At 34.0% G+C, this 23,532-nt stretch overlaps 1 protein-coding gene across 3 annotated transcripts in view; it reads right to left on the reverse strand.

Annotated features, from left to right (window-relative positions):
* The window catches only part of LOC142230375 (putative cytochrome P450 313a4), a 33,403-nt gene extending 11,248 nt beyond the window's left edge, over positions 1–22,155 (reverse strand). For all 3 annotated transcript variants that reach the window (XR_012720669.1, XM_075301023.1, XM_075301024.1), the window contains exons 1-4: positions 21,963–22,155; positions 12,305–12,505; positions 12,053–12,241; positions 1,832–1,901 (exon numbers count right to left, since the gene is read on the reverse strand). Coding sequence is in view for 2 of the 3 variants with exons in the window: in XM_075301023.1 (XP_075157138.1) it covers positions 1,832–1,901; positions 12,053–12,241; positions 12,305–12,505; positions 21,963–22,116 (614 nt within the window). In the remaining variant the exon portion in view is untranslated. The remainder of the gene's footprint in view (positions 1–1,831; positions 1,902–12,052; positions 12,242–12,304; positions 12,506–21,962) is intronic.
* Positions 22,156–23,532: the final 1,377 nt, after the last annotated feature.

Genomic DNA, 23,532 nt, shown 5'->3' on the forward strand with positions numbered 1-23,532 from the left:
TTTGCCAATGAAATCAATTCATTTTTTATCCAACTATTTTTTTATGCCCAATTAAAACTGTGATTGATTCTATCATTTTCGTGATTGAATATATTTCAATTAAAAACAAGTACATACGGCCGCAAGTTCGGCCAGGCCGAATCTTATGTACCCACCACCATGGATTGCGTAGAAACTTCTACGAAAGACTGTGATTTAGTCCATACATGGTATATATTAGACAAAAAAGTTATGTATAGTTAAGTCTACAAATAATTACGAATCGATATGGAATTTTTGTACGTAGAGAGCCAGAATTGAAATATGGGGGTCGCTTATATGGGGGCTATATACAATTATGAACTTGATATGGACCAATCTTTGTGTGATTGGGGATCGATTTATCTGAGGGCATATATAACTATAGACCGATATGGACCTAGTTAGGCATGGTTGTTAACGACCATATACTAGCACAATGTACCAAATTTCAACTCACTCGGATGAAATTTGCTCCTCCAAGAGGTTCCAAAACCAAATCTCGGGATCGGTTTATATGGGGCTATGTACGATTATGGACTGATATGGACCACTTTTGGCATGGTTGTTAAATATCATATACTACCACCACGTACCAAATTTCAAGCAGATCGGATGAATTTTGCTTCTCCAAAAGGCACCGGAGGTCAAATCTGGGGATCGGTTTATATGGGAGCTATATATAATTATGGACTGATAGGAACCAATTCCTGCATGGTTGTTGGATACCATATACTAACATCACGTACCAAATTTCAACCGAATGGCAAGAATTTTGCTCTTCCAAGGGGCTCTGGAGGTCAAATCTGGGGATCGGTTTATATGGGGCCTATATATAATTATGGACCGATATCGACCAATTTTTGCATGGGAGTTTGAGGCCATATATTAACACCACGTACCAAATTTCAACTGAATCAGATGAATTTTGGTCTTCCAAGAGGTTCCGGAGGTCAAATCTGGTGATCGGTTTATATGGGGGCTATATATAATTATGGACCGATGTGGACCAATTTTTGCATGGTTGTTAGAGACCATATACTAACACCATGTACAAAATTTCAGCCGGATCGGATGAAATTTGCTTCTCTTAGCGGCCTCGCAAGCCAAATCGGGGGATCGGTTTATATGGGGGCTATATATAATTATGGACCGATGTGGACCAATTTTTGCATGGTTGTTAGAGATCATATACTGACACCATGTACCAAATTTCAGCCGGATCGGATGAAATTTGCTTCTCTTAGGGGCCTCGCAAGCCAAATCGGGGGATCGTTTTATATGGGGGCTATATATAATTATGCACCGATGTGGACCAATTTTTGCATTATTGTTAGAGACCATATACTAACACCATGTACCAAATTTCAGCCGGATCGGATGAAATTTGCTTCTCTTAGAGTCCTCGCAAGCCAAATTTTGGGGTCCGTTTATATGGGGGCTATACGTAAAAGTGGACCGATATGGCCCATTTGCAATACCATCCGACCTACATCAATAACAACTACTTGTGCCAAGTTTCAAGTCGGTAGCTTGTTTCGTTCGGAAGTTAGCGTGATTTCAACAGACGGACGGACGGACGAACGGACGAACGGACGCACGGACGGACGGACGGACATGCTCAGATCGACTCAGAATTTCACCACGACCCAGAATATATATACTTTATGGGGTCTTAGAGCAATATTTCGATGTGTTACAAACGGAATGACAAAGTTAATATACCCCCCATCCTATGGTGGTGGGTATAAAAAATAATTGGATTGAATTTTTTGTTTGTAGTTAGAGCTTTCTACTCTGGAATACATCTTACCCAGCAACTCGAGTTGTACACTCTTTTAGATCGTGATGAGTATTATCCAAGTTTCTACCAATCATTGTTTCTGGAAGAGAAAATAATTCAGTTTAAAATATTATGTCGCTTCAATTATATTAGTAAAATAAATTAAATTTTGTTCTACATCATTCAGTTTGCAATTCATAGCAGCAGTGGTCTAAAACCACATACTCTTGACCACATACGTGGGAGCCACCGTGGTGCAATGGTTAGCATGCCCGCCTTGCATACACAAGGTCGTGGGTTCGATTCCTGCTTCGACCGAACACCAAAAAGTTTTTCATCGGTGGATTATCCCACCTCAGTAATGCTGGTGAAATTTCTGAGGGTTTCAAAGCTTCTCTAAGTGGTTTCACTGCAATGTGGAACGCCGTTCGGACTCGGCTATAAAAAGGAGGTCCCTTGTCATTGAGCTTAACATGGAATCGGGCAGCACTCAGTGATAAGAGAGAAGTTCACCAATGTGGTATCACAATGGACTGAATAGTCTAAGTCAGCCTGATACATCGGGCTGCCACCTAACCTAACCTAACCTACGTGGCCAACTTTTGAATCGATCTAGTCGTGTCCGCTTATTCGCCTGTGCAAATAATTCTAACATTTCCAGTGGTCGCCAGGTATTGTAAATTTGTCTATCAGACTATTTAGAGGTATACTCCCATACAGATCAATTCCAATCCATGTGGATCCTGAAGGTTTATTTTTTATGTTGGTATTTAATGCTAAATAAAAAACAAAAAACAAGTGTATACGACCGTAAGTTCGGCCAGGTCGAAGCTTATGTCCCCTCCACCATGGATTGCGTAGAAACTTCTACGAATGACTGTCATCCACAATCGAATTACTTGGGTTGCGGTAACACTTGCCGATGGCAAGGTATCTTAAAACTTCCTTAATACCGTCTTCTAAATTGTATGTTAGTCCATACGTGGTATATATTAGACCAAAAAGGTATATATAACAGGTTGGCTGATAAGTCCCCGGTCTGACACATAGATGGCGTCACTAGTATTAAATGCATATTATTTTTATATAGCACCAACCTTCAAATGATTCGTTTCAAAATTTGACGTCTGTAAGTCAATTAGTTTGTGAGATAGAGCGTCTTTTGTGAAGCAACTTTTGTTATTGTGAAAAAAAGGGAATTTCGAGTTTTGATAAAATACTGTTTTCTGAAGGGAAAAATACGGTGGAAGCAAAAACTTGGCTTGATAATGAGTTTCCGGACTCTGCCCCAGGGAAATCAACAATAATTGATTGGTATGCAAAATTCAAGCGTGGTGAAATGAGCACGGAGGACGGTAAACGCAGTGGACGCCCAAAAGAGGTGGTTACCGACGAAAACATCAAAAAAATCCACATAATTATTTTGAATGACCGTAAAATGAAGTTGATCGAGATAGCAGAGGCCTTAAAGATATCAAAGGAACGTGTTGGTCATATCGTTCATCAATATTTGGATATGCGGAAGCTCTGTGTAAAGTGGGTGCCGCGCGCGCTCACATTTGACCAAAAACAACAACGTGTTGATGATTCTGAGCGGTGTTTGCAGCTGTTATCTCGTATACACACGAGTTTTTCCGTCGATATGTGACAATGGATGAAACATGGTTCCATCACTACACTCCTGAGTCCAATCGACAGTCGGCTGAGTGGACAGCGACCGGTGAATCGTCTCCGAAGCGTGGAAAGACTCAAAAATCCGCTGGCAAAGTAATGGCCTCTGTTTTTTGGGATGCGCATGGAATAATTTTTATCGATTATCTTGAGAAGGGAAAACCATCAACAGTGACTGTTATATGGCGTTATTGGAGCGTTTGAAGGTCGAAATCGCGGCAAAACGGACCAAGACAAAGCACCGTGCCACAAGTCATTGAGAACGATGGCAAAAATTCATGAATTTGTCTTCGAATTGCTTCCTCACCCACCGTATTCTCCAGATCTGGCCCCCAGCGACTTTTTCTTGTTCTCAGACCTCAAAATGATGCTCGCAGGGAAAAAATTTAGCTGCAATGAAGAGGTGATTGTCGAAACTGAGGCCTATTTTGAGGCAAAACCGAAGGAGTACTACCAAAATGGTATCAAAAAATTGGAAGATCGTTATAATCGTTGTATCGCTCTTGAAGGGAACTATGTTGAATAATAACAAGTATATACGGCCGTAAGTTCGGCCACACCGAAAGAATTTTCTTCGTAAAAAGAACGAAAAATTTCGTTAAAAGTACGAAATTTGTCATTGTTTTACAACCAAAGAAACTTTTCATTAAAAGTACGAAATATTTCGTACTTTTTACGAAGAAATGTTCTTCCAAAATTTTCGTACTTTGTAAGAAAAAAATTCGTACTTTTTATGAAGAATCTTCGTACTTTTTATGAAAAATCTTCGTACTTTTTATGAAACAATTTCGTTCTTTTTATGAAAAAGTTTCGTACTTTTTATGAAAAACTTTCGTAGTTTTTATGAAAAATGTTCGTACTTTTTATGAAAAACTTTCGTACTTTTTTTTTCAAAAATGTTCGAACTTTTAGAAAAAAATTTACAGTTGAAAGTGCATTTGGTTGTAGTTACAAATGTGAAAAATGACATCACTACTTTACATCTTAAGTTTTTTAATAATTTTTAGTTTTATTGCTTCACTTTTATTCATAGCGCTCTATCACCCAAATGAGAAGTAGCATAGACTTGCATAAAAAAATAGAATAAAGGAATACACTCAAGCTCATTATAAAAGACAATTTTATGTCGCGAACGGAAATTTTAAAACTACAATGAAACTTCTTCGTTATTTCAAAGAAAATGTTTCGTACTTTTTATGAAGAAATTTTAACGCAGAATGTTTCGTAAAATATTCGTAAAAACTTCTTCACAAAATTCATGAAATATGAAGAAAGTTTCGTTAAAAGTACGAACTTTTTACGAAGAAGAGTTAATGTAGAATATTTCGTAGAAGTTTCGTATATTCGTAAAATGTTCTTCGTAAAATTTACGAAAATGAATGAAATTTTCGTTATTTTAATGAAGAATTCACGAAGAATAGTTAATGAAGAATTCTTCGTAAAATTAACGAAGAGAATTCTTTCGGTGCAGGCCGAAGCTTATGTACCCTCCATCATGGATTGCGTAGAAACTTCATCTAAACACTACCATCCACAATCGAATTACTTAAGTTGAGTAACGCCTGCCAATGGCAAGGTATCTTAAAACCTCCTAACACCATCTTCCATACGTGGTATATATTAAATGAAAAAAGATCGATCCAATACGTATATAATTCAGTTTGACACAGTAGACATACAATTTTGACAAAATTTTCTACAGAAATAAAATTTTAACAAAATTGTCTATAGAAATAAAATTTTCACAAAATTTTCTATAGAAATAAACTTTTGACAAAATTTTCTATAGAAATAAAATCTTGGTAGATTATTTTTGGCTCGAGTGGCAACCATGATTATGAACCGAATAAAATTTGAACAAAATTTTGTATAGAAATAAAATTTTGACAATGATGAAAATTTTATTATGAACCGAATAAAATTTTAACAAAATTTTCTATAGAAATAAAATTTTTATAAAATTTTCTATAGAAATAAAATTTTGGTAGATTATTTTTGGCTCTAGTGGCAACCATGATTATGAACCGATATGGACCAATTTTTGTGTGATTGGACCAATTTTGGTATGGTTGTTAGCGACCATATACTAACACCACGTTCCTAATTTGAACAGGATCGGATGAATTTTGCTCCCCCAAGAGGCTCCGGAGGTCAAATCTGGAGAATGTTTTATATGGGGGCTATATATAATTATGGACCGATATGGACTAATTCTGGAACGGTTGTTAAAGATCATATACTAACACCATGTTCCAAATTACAACCGGATTGGATGAAATTTGCTTCTCTTGGAGACTTCGCAAGCCAAATCTGGGGATCGGTTTATATGGGGCTACATATAATTATGAACCGATGTGGACCAATTTTTGCATGGTTGTTAGAGACCATATACCAATATCATGTACCAAATTTCAGGCGGATCGGATGAAATTTGCGTCTATTTGAGGCTTCGCAAGCCAAATCTGGAGATCGGTTTATATAGGGTCTATATATAATTATGGACCGATGTGGACCAATTTTTGCATGGTTGTTAGAGACCATATACCAACACCAGATACCAAATTTCAGCCGGATCGGATGAAATATGCTTCTGTTAGAGGCTCCACAAGCCAAATCTGAGGGTCCCTTTATATGGGGCTATACGTAAAAGTGGACCGATATGGCCCATTTTCAATACCATCCGACCTACATCGATAACAACTACTTGTGCCAAGTTTCAAGTCGATAGCTTGTTTCGTTCGGAAGTTAGCGTGATTTCAACAGACGGACGGACGGACGGACATGCTTAGATCGACTCAGAATTTCACCACGACCCAGAATATATATACTTTATGGGGTCTTAGAGCAATATTTCGATGAGTTACAAACGGAATGACAAAGTTAATATACCCCCATCCTATGATGGAGGGTATAAAAACGAATGTTGAGAAAAAAATGTGTTTTTCTTTATTAGACCGGGGACTTATCAGCCAAACTATTAGGTAAGTCTGCAAATAATTACGAACTGATATGGACTTTACGCGGTTATTAGAGAGCCAGAATCGAAATATGGGGACTTTGTACAATTATGAACCGATATGGACTAATTTTTGAGTGATTGGGGATCGGTCTATCTAACTATCGACCGATATGGAACTAGTTTTGCATGGTTGTTAGCAGCCATATACTAGCACAATGTGCCAAATTTCAACCAGATCGGATGAATTTTGCATCTTCAAAAGGCACCGGAGGTCAAATCTGTGGATTGGTCTATATGGGGGCTATATATAACTATGGACCGATGTAGACCAATTTTTGCATGGTTTTTAGAGACAATATACTAACACCAAGTACCAAATTTCAACCGAATCTGATGAATTTTTCTCTTCCAAGAGGCTCCGTAGCTCAAATCTGGGGATAGGTTTATACGGGGGCTATATATAATTATAAACCGATGTGGACCAATTTTGGCATGGTTGTTAGAGACCATATACTAACACCATGTATCGAATTTTAGCCGGATCCGATGAAATTTGCTTCTCTTAGAGGATCCGCAGGCCAAATATGGGGTCGGTTTATATGGGACCATATATAATTATGGGCCGACGTGGGCCAAATTTTGCATGGTTGTTAGAGACCATATGCTAACACCACGTACCAAATTTCAACCGAATCTGATGAATTTTTCTCTTCCAAGAGGTTTCGGAGCTCAAATCTGGGGATCGGTTTATATGGGGGCTATATATAATTATGGACCGATGTAGACCAATTTTTGCATGGTTGTTGGAGACCACATATTTACACCATGTACCAATTTCAGCCTGCTCGGATGAATTTTGCTTTTCCAAGAGGCTCCGGAGCTCAAATCTGTGGGTCGGTTTATAATTATGGACCGAGGTAGACCAATTTTTGCACGGTTGTTAGAGACCACATATTTACACCATGTACCAATTTCAGTCGGATCGGATGAATTTTGCTCTTCCACGAGGCTCCGGAGGTCAAATCTGTGGATCGGTTTGTATGGGGGCTATATATAATTATGGACCGATGTGGACCAATTTTTGCATGGTTGTTAGAGACCATATACTAACACCATGAACCAAATTTCAACCGAATGGGATGAATTTTGCTCCTCCAAGTGGCTCCGGAGTTCAAATATGGGGATCGGTTTATATGGGGGCTATATATAATTATAGACCGAAAAGGACCCATTTTTGCATGGTTATTAGAGACCATATACTAACACCATGTTCAATATTTCAGCCGAATCGGATGAAATTTGCTTTTCTTAGAGGATCCGCAAGCCAAATCTGGGGGTCCGTTTATATTGGAGCTATATGTAAAATTGGACCGATATGACCCATTTGCAATACCATCCGACCTACATTAATAACAACTACTTGTGCCAAGTTTCAAGACGATAGCTTGTTTCGTTCGGAAGTTAGCGTGATTTCAATAGACGGACGGACGGACGGACATGCTTAGATCGACTCAGAATTTCGCCCCGACCCAGAATATACATACTTTATGGGGTCTTAGAGCAATATTGCAATGAGTTACAAACGGAATGACAAAGTTAATATACCCCCCATCCTACACTCAAAAAAAGTTTACTTGGATCCAAAGATTGTGACCTTCCTTTAAGGATTTTAGTATTGATTCCGAGCTAAAGATGGGGGTTCTTTAAAATAAGTACATTTTTTGTGACCTATCTGGCTTTAAATCTAGGATCTATAAAATTAAAATTAAGATACAGATCTCATTTATTGAATTTTTCTCTATTTTTCCGGTATACTAATAAAGCTATTCACGTACAAACAAATGCCAGTTTAGAAATCCAAATTATGATGGATATTGCGAAGTAAAAAATATTTTCTTAATTCCGGAAAAACTTTAAACCAAAGATGCTAAATCCCCAAAATAATTCTTAGCTTATAGGCGTTTTTATCTTAAATCTAAAGATTCAATATTTCCGTTAATTTAAGGGCGATTTCTTTAAGTCAAAAATGTGTTTCTTTACTTTAACGAAAATTTGCCTTAGTTTAAAGTCATGCAACTTTAACGAATGGACGCAAACTTTCAAAATGTGTGTCCTAAATTTAATGAAAAAAAATTTTGAAGCAAAGGTTATAAACTTTCCTTTAATTAAAATGTCATTATTTTAAAGAAATTTGTCCTTAATAGTGTGTAAATTGGGCATTCTAAAATTAAGGTTGCGTAATCTTTAATGTCACGTAAAAATTTTTTTTTAATTTCTAACATTTGATACTCGTAGAGTTCATGGGGACATACATAGTCTCGTAAAATGTGGGCCTATATAGAAAAAATTACGTTCCAAAATCGTGAACGGATGGTAACAAAATGAAACGGAAACGTTCTTGAAAAGTCCAGACGGAATTTTCATGATTTCGTCCACGGGCGTTAACGATTTCATGAACTGCTTCCATTTCTCTTTGGAAAATGAAAGTCCATGAGCCTTAACATATTCGTTAGACGTTCTTATGGCAACTCCGCCGGTGGTGCAATATGCTAAGGCGACAGTTATCGCGTATCGTGCAAGCAATCCAGGTTCGAGTCACGGGAGCGGATTTTTTATTTCTCTTTTTTTTACACCCACCACCATAGAATATGTTTGTCATTCTGTTTGTAACACATTGAAATATCGATTTCCGACTATATCTATATCTATATATATATATAAAATTCAAATTATGTTTGTTTATTTGTTTTTTGTTTGTTTGTTTATTTGTATGTTCCGGGTTGGCGCGAAAACGGCTGAACCGATTTACTTGAAACTTTCAGAGATCGTGGGGGGCACTCATGTGCTGAAAATAGGGTACCTCATTTTTTGACATATGGTCGCGGAGAGGAACCTCCCCTTTGTCCGACTTTTTGAGAATTAAACCAAACTTGACCGATTTGCACGAAGTTTTCAGGGATAGTAGGGGGTGATCCCTAGACAAAGATTCGCAATTTTTTTTTCGAAATTTGATCGGGAGGGGGTACCTCACCTTAAGCGACTTTTTGTTTGTTTGTGTGGTCCGAGTTGGCTACGAAACGACTGAACCGATTTACTTGAAACTTTCAGAGATCGTAGGGGGCGTTCATGTGGTGAAAATAGGGTACCTCATTTTTTGACACCTGGTCGCGGAGGGGGACCTCCCCTTTGTCGGACTTTTTGAAAATTGGACCAAAGTTGACCGATTTGCTTGAAATTTTCATTGAAGGTTGGGGTTGGCAACTAGACAAAGATCCGCTACTTTATATTTCGATATTTGGTGGCGGAGGGGGACCTCCCCTTTTTTCGACTTTTTTTAAAGTACAGTGAAAAACTAAAATTCTCTGAGATTTAAAGAGAACATGCGGTGAGGTTATGGAATTATTATGGGGTACCTGATGATTTCATATGCGGACGGGGAGGGGGACCTCCCCCTTGCCTTACTTTTTGAAACTTGGAACAAAATTATGCGATTTGCATGAAATTTTCATTGAATGTTGGGGTTGGCATCTAGACAAAAATCCGCTACATTATTTTTCGATATTTGGTCGGGGAGGGGGACCTCCCCCTTGCCCGACTTTTTTTAAAGTACAGTGAAAACAAAACTAAGCTCCCCCGACTGAAATTTTACGGAAAAATGGGTGAGGTTATGAAATTTATATCAGGTTCCTGATTTATTAATAAAAATAAAAGGGCATAGGGAGACATCCGCTTCTCTTAAGTACATACAGAGAAACAATTAAACTTTACCGAGGTACTTGAAATTTACAGAGGACTGGGGAGAGATCGTAACCTCTGTCAACCGTAATAGTTGATACCTGATTTTGTGATTTTTGGACGGAAGAGAGGCCGCCCCTTTAAGGCTTATAATTTGCTTGACATTTTCTGGGACGTTTACAAAAGATACGCTTTTCGACATTTGGTCGGGGAGGAGGTCCTCCTCTAAAACTGCAAAAAAATGGCTCTATTAACCATGTTCCTTAATCTATATCTGTCCGTAAAGCTCGAAAAATAATTGTATAATTAGATATAATGCATTTGGACGTCAATTGTATGTTTCGGTATCAGGCTAACATGAAATATAAAAAAATTTAAGTTTCTTGAAATTTACAAAGGAAGCGGGGGAAAAGGTTATAAATGAAGAGGCAACCTTCATTGCCCCACACTTGAAGGAAAGTTTCAAGAATTTTCAGGGAAGGTTAGGGTGCTATTCACTACGGTGTTTGTCGATATTGTATCGGGGAAAGTGACGTCCCAAAAATTAAACATCTCCGATCTACTTGAAATTTACAGGGAACGTGGGAGGAGGTGATGAAATGTATACATGATTTTTAAATTAATATATGATTTTTCGATATCTGGTTGGGGAAGGGGAAAATTGAAATAAACTTTGTCGATTTACTTCGATAGAATTTATAGGGACCATTGAGTAGTTGCGAAATTAATATAGGGTACGTGATAGTCCGATATCAGGTCAGAGTGGAGCGAAGGTGGGGAGAGAGTTCCCTTTTGTCGGTTTTTTCTCTTAAATTAAAAGTGGAGGGTTGTCCGTAAATGGGAACTCGGTATATAATTTTATGATTTTTGCACAGGCTTCTTTCTTCCAGACTTCTTATTAGTAAAGAGAGGGTTCCCTTTTGTCCGTTTTTTTTTTTGTTTTTTTTTTCTTAAGTTGAAAGTAGAGGGTTATCCGTAAATGGGAACTCGGTACATAATTTTATGATTTTTGCACAGGCTTCTGCCAGACTTCTTTTTAGTAAAGAACTTAAATTTACATGAAATTGGCAGCCAACGTAGAGGGTGCATTATTTTCCAACATTTTAGCAAATGTTAATGTGGTAAAATTTTTTACTACTTTGGCCTTTTTCGATTTATTGGATGGGAAACAGTAATTCTTTGTATGTTATTATAATATAATGCTTAATTTTCAGATATGTTGAGGAGAAGGATACCTTTTCTTATGTTATTATAATATAATGCTTAATTTTCAGATATGTTGAGGAGAAGGATACCTTTCCTTTACAAACCACACTTAAAATTCACAAGAAATATAGAAGAAGGTACAACCTCTCCCGCCGTATTTGTACCTATAAACGAAAAATCAAGTAGTCCGATTTGTTTAACAGAATTCAAATCTTTTCGAATTTGTTTTCAGCACGAAGGATATAGTTGACTAAGTTAACGCAAAATGTTCCTCCAAATACGCTTCGGAAGGCGCAGCGAAGCGGGCCGGGTTACGCTAGTAAAATATATATATTCTTGATCAGGGAGAAATTCTAAGACCATATATATATATATATATATATATATATATATATATATATATATATATATATATATATATATATATATATATATATATATATATATATATATATATATATATATATATATATATATATATATATATATATATAACCATGTCCGTCTGTCTGTCTGTTGTAATCACGCTACAGCTTTCAATAATGGCGCTATCGTCCTGTAATTTGGCACCGATTCATCTTTTGTTTGCAGACTAAACCCAAATATAAAAGGCAACACACGTAACTCGGAATTGGTTTTATGTCTTTAAATCGTTTTAAATATAAAATGTTTACACTTACCTAATGAAATTCTCAACGTTACCTCTCGGAATATCAACAATAATTGGGAACTTCTACCGCATTCAATGTCCTTATCAATATAATTGAATATATTATTAACACGTCTATTGAATATCGGCATAAATGTTCTCAAATTTTCATTTCTAAACGCTGGATTCAAAATCTTCCTTTCTTGTGACCAATAGGGCTCTATATGGACAATATTGCCGTTATACATAATTTCCAATTTTTACTATCATAGTTCACACATACCGGGTAATGTTATCAATCCTTTGCCAAATGCATGAGCAAACGAATCATAGGGATGATCTGCTTTATTAATGCATGCCTTCGATGTTAAAATATCCTTTATAACGGCAGGATCACTGGTCACAAAAAACGGATATGGTCCAATATAAATCAAAGCATTTTTTCCATATTTTTTGAAGTTTTTAACAAATATTTCTATAATTGCTGAAAGACAAATCAAAATTAATTAAAAAAACAAGTAAGCAAAGTCTAAAGTCGGGCGGGGCCGACTATATTATACCCTGCACCACTTTGTAGATCTAAATATTCGATACCATATCACATCTGTCAAATGTGTTGGGGGCTATATATAAAGGTTTGTCCCAAATACATACATTTAAATATCACTCGATATGGACAGAATTTGATAGATTTCTACAAAATCTATAGACTCAAAATTTAAGTCGGCTAATGCACTAGGGTGGAACACAATGTTAGTAAAAAAACAAGTAAGGAAAGTCTAAAGTCGGGCGGGGCCGACTATATTATACCCTGCACCACTTTGTAGATCTAAATTTTCGATACCATATCACATCTGTCAAATGTGTTGGGTGCTATATATAAAGGTTTGTCCCAAATACATACATTTAAATATCACTCGATTTGGACAGAATTTGATAGACTTTTACCAAATCTATAGACTCAAATTTTAAGTCGGCTAATGGACTAGGGTGGAACACAATGTTAGTAAAAAAAAATATGGGAAACATTTAAATCTGAAGCAATCTTAAGGAAACTTCGCAAAAGTTTATTTATGATTTATCGCTCGATATGTATGTATTAGAAGTTTAGGGAAATTAGAGTCATTTTTACAACTTTTCGACTAAGCAGTGACGATTTTACAAGGAAAATGTTGGTATTTTGACCATTTTTGTCGAAATCAGAATATGTTATATATGGGAGCTATATCTAAATCTGAACCGATTTCAACCAAATTTGGCACGCATAGTTACAATGCTAATTCTACTCCCTATGCAAAATTTCAACTAAATCGGAGCAAAAAATTGGCCTCTGTGGGCAAATGAGTGTAAATCGGGCGAAAGCTATATATGGGAGATATATCTAAATCTGAACCGATTTCAACCAAATTTGGCACGCATGGCTACAATGCTAATTCTACACCCTGTGCAAAATTTCAACTAAATCGGAGCAAAAAATTAGCCTCTGTGGTCATATGAGTGTAAATCGGGCGAAAGCTATATATGGGAGCTATATCTTATTCTGAACCGATTTCAACCAAATTTGGCACGCATAGCTACAATACCAATTCTACTCCCTGTGAAAATTTTCAACCAAATTGGGGTAAAACTCTGGCTTCTGGGACCGTATTAGTCCATATCGGGCGAAAGATATATATGGGAGCTATATCTAAATCTGAACCGATTTCAATAAAATTTGGCACACTTGACTATAGTATTAATTGTTCCTCTTGTGCAAAATTTTAAGCAAATTAGGGTAAAACTCTGGCTTCTGGGGCCATATAAGCCCATATCGGGCGAAATATATATATGGGAGCTATATCTAAATCTGAACCGATTTCTTCCAAAATCAATAGGGATCTATTCTGAGCCAAAACACATACTTGTGCCAAATTTGAAGTCGATTGGACTAAAACTGCGACCTAGACTTTGATTATAAAAATGTGTTCACGGACAGACGGACAGACGGACATGGCTATATCGACTCAGGAGCCCACCCTGAGCATTTTTGCCAAAGACACCATGTGTCTATCTCGTCTCCTTCTGGGTGTTGCAAACATATGCACTAACTTATAATACCTTGTTCCACAGTGTGGAGCAGGGTATAATGATCAAGTGAGTAAAGTAGAATGTCTAACGGGGGGTGATTATATCATCATACCCTAAAATACTCCTACTGAATAACTACACGTAAGCATTTTTTGGAATTTTATTAAAATAATTTTGTAAGATAAAACTCGTACTACGCATCGCACTTCTATTCTATGTCCGTACGTAAGAAAGATATTTGTTCTCCTTACAAAGCTGACTTAGACCTGATCTCTGTAAGGAGAAAGTCTATTACTTTGTAAAAGATAATATCACGCATATCCGAGAATAGCAATATTTCAAGAACAAAGGTTTTAAAAAAAATAACACCAGCATTTTTCATTAGTTCATGACCTAGAGCCAAACAAATAATCCCAAAATTTATAGAAAATTTTGTTAAAATTTTATTTCTATAGAAAAATTTCTCAAAATTGTATTTCTATAGAAAATGTTGTCAAAATTTTATATATAGTCAGCAAAAAAAAAAAAGAAATTGTACGCTAATCAATTTTAAATAAATTGTTTATTATACCTTAAATTAAAGCGTAATATTTGAGCTACCAAATAAAGGGAAAATTAATTCAGATCAAAAAAAAAAAAAAACAAAACAAAAAAATATTTTGCTAAGCCAATAAAAAACAGATGTTAACAAAATATAAGTAAAAATGATTGCTTTTAATACCAAATTGGCACAGCTTGCAATATTTTGTATGGTAGCCCTTAGCGTTTTTTTACAGTCTTTTGCAATAGAAAATGTCAAAATTTTATTTATATAGGAAATTTTTGCAAAATTTTTTTTTTTCTATAGAAATTTTTTGTCAAAATTTTATTTCTATAGAAAATTATGTCAAAATTTTATTTCTATAAAAAAAAATTACAAAAATTTTATTTCTGTAGAAAATTTTGTCAATTTCTATTTCTATAGAAAATGTTGTCAACATTTTATCTCAATAGAAAATGTCAACATTTTATTTCAATAGAAAATGTCCAAATTTTATTTCTACACGCTCAGAAAAAAATCGCATCTCTAACATATGTTCCAAAACATATATTGCAAGAAGCACATATATTATTGGATACTGCCGAAACATTAATACGTTCGTTTTATGAGAACATATTATATGTTTGGAAGCATCTTGAGCCCAAAAATATTATATGATTGGAAGAATTTTCCCAAAGAAGATTGTGCTCAATTCCCTCACATAATTTTCACTTCCATGATTTTTTTTTAGTTCTTGGCACTTTTTATGTAATACAAATAATGTTGAAGAAATTATTCAATTTTATAATTTTTTAAAAATTTTACCTTTCACCTGGACTGAGAATCGAACCGGGAACCATGCAATTTGTAAGCCAACACACTGGGCTACGTAGCTGTTATAGTTACCAATAGACAATTATCGTTATAAGTTCTATTTATATAGCATAGTTTGCAGCGCCCACGAGCCCATGCAAACAAAACATTATTCAACAGAAACATATATTTGTTGGCCACGTGGAGCAGTGGTTAGCATGTCCGCCTTGTATGTAAAGGGTCCTGGGTTCAATCCCTACTCCGACCGAACACCAATTTTTTTTTTTTAATTTTTGTATTTATATTTTTATATTATTAAATTACATTTTTACAATGAAACTTCGAAATGTGTCTTATTAAAGATTTACAGTCACAAAAGAACAGTGCTCGATATAAACGAAATGGACTGAGCTTTTGGATAAAATATTATTTTTTTATTGGAAAAATAACAATTTTGTAATAAACAAGTATATACAGCAGTAAGTTCGGCCGGGGCCGAATCTTAAATACCCACCACCATGAACCAAATATTAGGATTTCCTTTGAAATTTCAGGAGGGCTTGAGGACTTGAGGACACTTCCCGAAGGATACATTTAAAGATTTCACCTATGAGGACTATATCAGATTCTGGATTTATAAGAACCATTTTTGTTTGAGTTTTAGAGGAATCATTAACATCTCTTGTAAGTGTGCAAGAAAATTATAAAATAACGTCTTGATTTGAAATTTTAAATCTGTAGATTTTCACCCGAAAAATAAAATCTGGAAATTTTACATTGAGTTTCAAGCAATTTTCATGATCAGTGCGCCTTCTATACTCACAAGAAGTGAAATTGGTCTATATGGAGGCATTACCAAATGGACCGATGAAAACTTAATCCGATACACGTTTTTGTGAGCCTTAAATACGAGAATATTTACAATTTCAGGCAAATCGGATAAAAACTACGGTTTCTAGAAACCTAAGGAGTTAAATCGGGAAATCGTTCTTATGGGGGCTACACTAAAATACCGACCGATACTAACCGTTTTCGGCACACCTCTTTATGGCCCAAAAATACCTCTAGATTTCCAATTTCAGGCAAATTGGATAAAAACTACGGTTTCTATAAGTCCAAGAAGTAAACATCGGGAGGTCGGTTTATATGGGGGCTATACCAAAACATGGACCGACACTCACCATTTTTGGCACACCTCTTCAAGGTCCCAAAATATCTCTAGATTTTCAATTTCGCGCAAATTGGATGAAAACTACGGTTTCTATAAGCGAAAGACCCCAAATCGGGAGGTCGGTTTATATGGGGGCTATACCAAACCATGGACCGAAACTCACCATTTTTGGCACACCTCTTCAAGGTCCCAAAATACCTCTAGATTTTCAATTTCGCGCAAATTGGATGAAAACTACGGTTTCTATAAGCGAAAGACCCCAAATCGGGAGGTCGGTTTATATGGGGGCTATACCAAAACATGGCCCGATATAGCCCATCTTCGAACTTGACCTGCGCGCAGACAAAAGACGATTCTGTACCAAATTTCAGGACGATAGCTCCATTATTGAATGCTGTAGCGTGATTACAACAGACAGCCAGACAGACAGACAGACGGACAGACGGACATGCTTATATCGTCTTAGAATTTCTCCCTGATCAAGAATATATATACTTTATATAGTCGGAAATCGATATTTCGATGCGTTACAAACGGAATGACAAACTTATTATACCCCGTCACCATTCTATGGTGGTGGGTATAAAAACTGTTTTTGGTATAAAAGTTTGAAATTTTTGGAAGGGATTCAAAAACTCTAACAAAAGAACAACGTGGAGTCGAGTATAAACATACATAAATAATTTTATAATATACACATATAAAGGGTGATTTGTTAAGAGCTTGATAACTTTAAAAAAAAAAAAAAACGCATAAATTTTGCAAAATCTCATCGGTTCTTTATTTGAAACGTTAGATTGGTCCATGACATTTACTTTTTGAAGATAATTTCATTTAAATGTTGACCGCGGCTGCGTCTTAGGTGGTCCATTCGGAAAGTCCAATTTTGGGCAACTTTTTCGAGCATTTCGGCCGGAATAGCCCGAATTTCTTCGGAAATGTTGTCTTCCAAAGCTGGAATAGTTGCTGGCTTATTTCTGTAGACTTTAGACTTGACGTAGCCCCACAAAAAATAGTCTAAAGGCGTCAAATCGCATGATCTTGGTGGCCAACTTACCGGTCCATTTCTTGAGATGAATTGTTCTCCGAAGTTTTCCCTCAAAATGGCCATAGAATCGCGAGCTGTGTGGCATGTAGCGCCATCTTGTTGAAACCACATGTCAACCAAGTTCAGTTCTTCCATTTTTGGAAACAAAAAGTTTGTTAGCATCGAACGATAGCGATCGCCATTCACCGTAACGTTGCGTCCAACAGCATCTTTGAAAAAATACGGTCCAATGATTCCACCAGCGTACAAACCACACCAAACAGTGCATTTTTCGGGATGCATGGGCAGTTCTTGAACGGCTTCTGGTTGCTCTTCACTCCAAATGCGGCAATTTTGCTTATTTACGTAGCCATTCAACCAGAAATGAGCCTCATCGCTGAACAAAATTTGTCGATAAAAAAGCGGATTTTCTGCCAACTTTTCTAGGGCCCATTCACTGAAAATTCGACGTTGTGGCAGATCGTTCGGCTATTCATGATGAAATGTCAAAGCATACTGAGCATCTTTCTCTTTGACACCATGTCTGAAATCCCACGTGATCTGTCAAATACTAATGCATGAAAATCCTAACCTCAAAAGAATCACCCTTTATTTATTTAGGCGTGTACAGTTTTTTACTAGCTTTTAACACAATTTTAAATGCATTAAAATTTATCGTGTTTTGTACTTAAATTCATTTTTGCCTTTAATGCCGGTTTTAACTTGGCATTATCGCTATAAAATAACCCTGTTTTGCCTTGTATTTTTCTTTAATAATTAATTTTAAAGAAAATAAACTTTTTCATTTTTTTTAGCAAAACTCGAACTTAATGCCCGCTTCCGAATGTCTATTCTCTTTACATGAGTATTCAAATTAAATAATATTTAGACTTAAGCATATCAAATTTTTGGCCTTATTATAAAACAGTTTTCCGAAACAATATACAAGCAGTTTCACAGAAATTGCTCTCTTTTGATTTTCTCGCTGTGTTATGTTGATATCTTTGTATGTTTACATTCACACATACTATTTTTATGAAACATTCATGCCCCAAATATAATATATTCTAACATATTAACATATGTGCCCTAAACATTTAGTGTTAGTTTAAGAACATTACATGTTTGCACTTAAATATATTGTGTTTAAAAATTGTGCCCGAAACACATTTTGTTTATATCGGAACATATGAAAAACATATTTTTCTAACAGTGTATAGAAAAAATTTGCAAAACTTTTTTTTTATATAGAAAATTTGTGCAAAATTTTATTTATATAGAAAATTTGTGCAAAATTTTATTTATATAGGAAATTTTTGCAATTATTTTTTCTATAGAACATTTTTGTCAAAATTTTATATCTATAGAAAATTGTGTCAACATTTTATTTCTGTAGAAAATTTTGTCAAATTCTATTTCTATAGAAAATGTTGTCAAAATTTTATCTCAATAGAAAATGTAAACATTTTATTTTAATAGAAACGTCAAATTTTTATTTCAATAGAAAATGTATGCAACATTTTATTTATATAGAAAGTTTGCGCAAAATTTTATTCATATATAAAATTTGTGCAAAATTTTAGTTATATAGGAAATTTTTGAAATTTTTTTTTCTATATAAAATTTTTGTCAAAATTTTATTTCTATAGAAAATTTTGTTAACATTTTGTTTCTCTAGAAAATGTTGTCAAAACTTTACTTCTATAGAAAATTTTATCAAGATTTTAATTCTATAAAAAATTTTGTCAAAAGTTTATTTCTGTAGAAATTTTTTCCAAATGTTCTTTCTAAAGAAAATTTTGTCAAATTCTATTTCTATAGAAAATTTTGTCAAAATTTTATCTCAATAGAAAACGTAAACATTTTATTTCTATAGAAAATTTTTGCAAAATTTTATTTACATAGAAAATTTGTGCAAAGTTTTCTTTAAAATTGTATATCTATAGAAAATTTTGTGAAAGTTGTATGTCTATAGAAAATTTTGTCAAAATTTCTTTTTTTCTATAGAAAATGTTGTCAAAATTTCATTTCTACAGAAAATTTGGCAAAATTTTTATTTTTATGAAAAATTTTTGCAAAATTTTATATCTATAGGAAATTTTCGCAAAATTTTATTTATATAGAAAATTTGTGCAAAATTTTATTTATATAGGAAATTTTTGCAATTTTATTTCTATAGAAAATTTTGTGAAAATTTTTTTTTCTATAGAAAATTTTGTCAAAATTTTATTTCTATAGAAAATATTGTCAACATTTTATTTCTATAGAAAATTATGGCAAAATTTTATTTCTATAAAAAATTGTGAAAAAATTTTAATTGTATAGAAAAGGTGGAAAAAATTTATTTCTAACGAAAATTTGTGAAAATTGTATTTCTATAGCAAATGTTGCCAAAATTTTATCTGAATACAAAGTGTAAAAATTTTATTTCAATAGAAAATGTTTGCAAAATTTTATTTATATACAAGGGAGCCACCGTGGTGCAATGGCTAGCATGCCCGTCTTGCATACACAAGGTCGTGGGTTCGATTCCTGCTTCGACCGAACACCAAAAAAGTTTTCCAGCGGTGGATTATCCCACTTCAGTAATGCTGGATACATTTCTGAGGGTTTCAAAGCTTCTCTAAGTGGTGGAAGGTGGAACGCCGTTCGGACTCGGCTATAAAAAGGTGGTCCCTTGTCATTGAGCTTAACATGGAATCGGGCAGTACTCAGTGATAAGAGTTCACCATTGTGGTATCACAATGGACTGAATAGTCTAAGTGAGCTTGATACACATGGCTGTCACCTAACCTAACCTAACCTAACCTAACCATTTATATACAAACAATTTTATTTATATAGGAAATTTTTTTAATTTTTTTCTATATAAAATTTTTGTCGCAGTTTTATTTCTATAGAAAATTTTGTCAAAATTATATTTCTATGGAAAATTTTTTTAAAATTTCTTTCTTCTATAGAAAATGTTGTCAAAACTTTATTTCTATAGAAAATTTTGTTAAAATTTTGATTCTATAAAAAATTTTGTCAAAATTTTATTTCTGTAGAAAATTTTGTGCAATTCTATTTCTATAGAAAATGTTGTCAAAACTTTATCTCAATAGAAAATGTATAAATTTTGTTTCTATAGAAAATTTTTGCAAAATTTTATTTACATAGAAAATTTTGTCAAAATTTTATTTGTGTAGAAAATTTTGTCAAAATTTCTTCCTTCTTTATTTCTATAGAAAATTTTGTCAAAATTTTATTTCTATAGCAAATTTTGTCAAAACTATATTTTTTTAGAATTTTTTTTCAAAATTTTATTTCTATAGAAAATTTGTGCAAAATTTTATTTATATAGGACATTTTTGCAATTATTTTTTCTAAGAATTTTTGTCAAAATTTTATATGTATAGAAATTTTTTCAAAATTTTATTGGTATAGAAAATTTTGTTAAAATTTTATTTCTGTAGAAAATTTTGTCAAAATTTCTTTCATCTGAAACCACTTAGAGAAGCTTTGAAACCCTCAGAAATATCACCAGCTGAGGTGGGATAATAGAAAATGTAAAAATTTTATTTCTATAGAAAATTTTGTCAAAATTTTATTTCTATAGAAAATTTTGCTAAAATTTTATTTCTTTAGGCATTTTTTTTTTTCTTCTATAGAAAATGACAAACTTTATTTCTGTAAAAAATTTTTGCAAGATTTTATTTCTATAGAAAATTTTATCAAAATTGTTTTTCTATAGAAAATTTTGTCAAAATTGTATCTCAATAGCAAATGTAAAAATTGAATTTCTATAGAAAATTTTTGCAAAGTTTTGTTTATATAGAAAATTTTGTCGCAATTTTATTTCTATAGAAAATTTTTGCAATTCTTTTTTTCTATAGAAAATTTTTGTCAAAATTTTGTTTCTATGCAAGATTTTGTCACAATTTTATTTCTATAGAAAATTTTGTCAAAATTTTATTTCTATACAAAATTTTATTTCTACACAAAATTTTATTTCTATAGAAAATTTTGTCACAATTTTATTTCTATAGAAAATTTTTGTCAAAAGTTTATTTCTATATAAAATTTTCCGTAGAAAAATTTGTCAATATTTTATTTCTATAGAAAATTTTGTCAAAATTTTATTTCCATAGAAAAATTTTTCAAGATTTTATTTCTATAGAGATTTGATCTACCAAGACATCAAGAATTCTACCAAACAGAAACATTTCTACTATTTTCTTTAAATTTAACGAAAAATATTGTAGGGGGAATTGTAGGGAAAATTTTTTGGGAATGTAGGGTAAAGTAGGGATTTTTTTGTCCTTGTAGATAAACCGATAATTTTATTTACTATTAATACTTACTTTTCGAATTCATTATGGTACCAAAGCCGAAAATCTGTTCCCATTTACATGATGGTATTTTAGTGCCTAAGATAATCGAACGCCTTGTTCTCCATCGAAATTGAAGATATTTTGTGATGACACAAATCACAATGATTATTGCCAATAAGTTCATGTTCTGCAATGTTACGTCTGATTGGCTTGAATAAAAAGAATTAACTGAATACTGGGCAGAAGCTACTAAAATTCGACTTGGGAGTTTTTATATTATTAACAACAACAACAAAACAACCCTAATTAATAAAATAAACCAGTTCTGAAATTAATAAAAATTATATTCTATAGAATTCAATTAAATTAAATTCAATTCAACTTATTCTCGTATATGGAAGAAATCAAAATATTGTTCTATTTATTATACCCACCACTATAGAATGGTGACGGGGTATAATAAGTTTGTCATTCCGTTTGTAACGCATCGAAATATCGATTTTCGACTATATAAAGTATATATATTCTTGATCAGGGAGAAATTCTAAGACGATATAAGCATGTCCGTCTGTCCGTCTGTCTGTCTGGCTGTCTGTTGTAATCACGCTACAGCATTCAATAATGGAACTATCGTCCTGAAATTTGGCACAGAATCGTCTTTTGTCTGCGCGCAGGTCAAGTTCGAAGATGGGCTATATCGGGCCATGTTTTGGTATAGCCCCCATATAAACCGACCTCCCGATTTGGGGTCTTTCGCTTATAGAAACCGTAGTTTTCATCCAATTTGCGCGAAATTGAAAATCTAGAGATATTTTGGGACCTTGAAGAGGTGTGCCAAAAATGGTGAGTGTCGGTCCATGTTTTGGTATAGCCCCCATATAAACCGACCTCCCGATTTGGGGTCTTTCGCTTATAGAAACCGTAGTTTTCATCCAATTTGCGCGAAATTGAAAATCTAGAGATATTTTGGGACCTTGAAGAGGTGTGCCAAAAATGGTGAGTGTCGGTCCATGTTTTGGTATAGCCCCCATATAAACCGACCTCCCGATTTTACTTCTTGGACTTATAGAAACCGTAGTTTTTATCCAATTTGCCTGAAATTGGAAATGTAGAGGTATTTTTGGGCCATAAAGAGGTGTGCCGAAAACGGTTAGTATCGGTCGGTATTTTAGTATAGCCCCCATAAGAACGATTTCCCGATTTAACTCCTTAGGTTTCTAGAAACCGTAGTTTTTATCCGATTTGCCTGAAATTATAAATATTCTCGTATTTAAGGCTCACAAAAACGTGTATCGGATTAAGTTTTTATCGGTCCATTTGGTAATGCCTCCATATAGACCAATTTCACTTCTTGTGAGTATAGAAGGCGCACTGATCATGAAAATTGCTTGAAACTCAATGTAAAATTTCCAGATTTTATTTTTCGGGTGAAAATCTACAGATTTAAAATTTCAAATCAAGACGTTATTTTATAATTTTCTTGCACACTTACAAGAGATGTTAATGATTCCTCTAAAACTCAAACAAAAATGGTTCTTATAAATCCAGAATCTGATATAGTCCTCATAGGTGAAATCTTTAAATGTATCTTCGGGAAGTG

This window comes from Haematobia irritans, chromosome 3, assembly GCF_050003625.1.
Source record: "Haematobia irritans isolate KBUSLIRL chromosome 3, ASM5000362v1, whole genome shotgun sequence".
Taxonomy (NCBI): Eukaryota; Metazoa; Arthropoda; class Insecta; order Diptera; family Muscidae; genus Haematobia; species Haematobia irritans.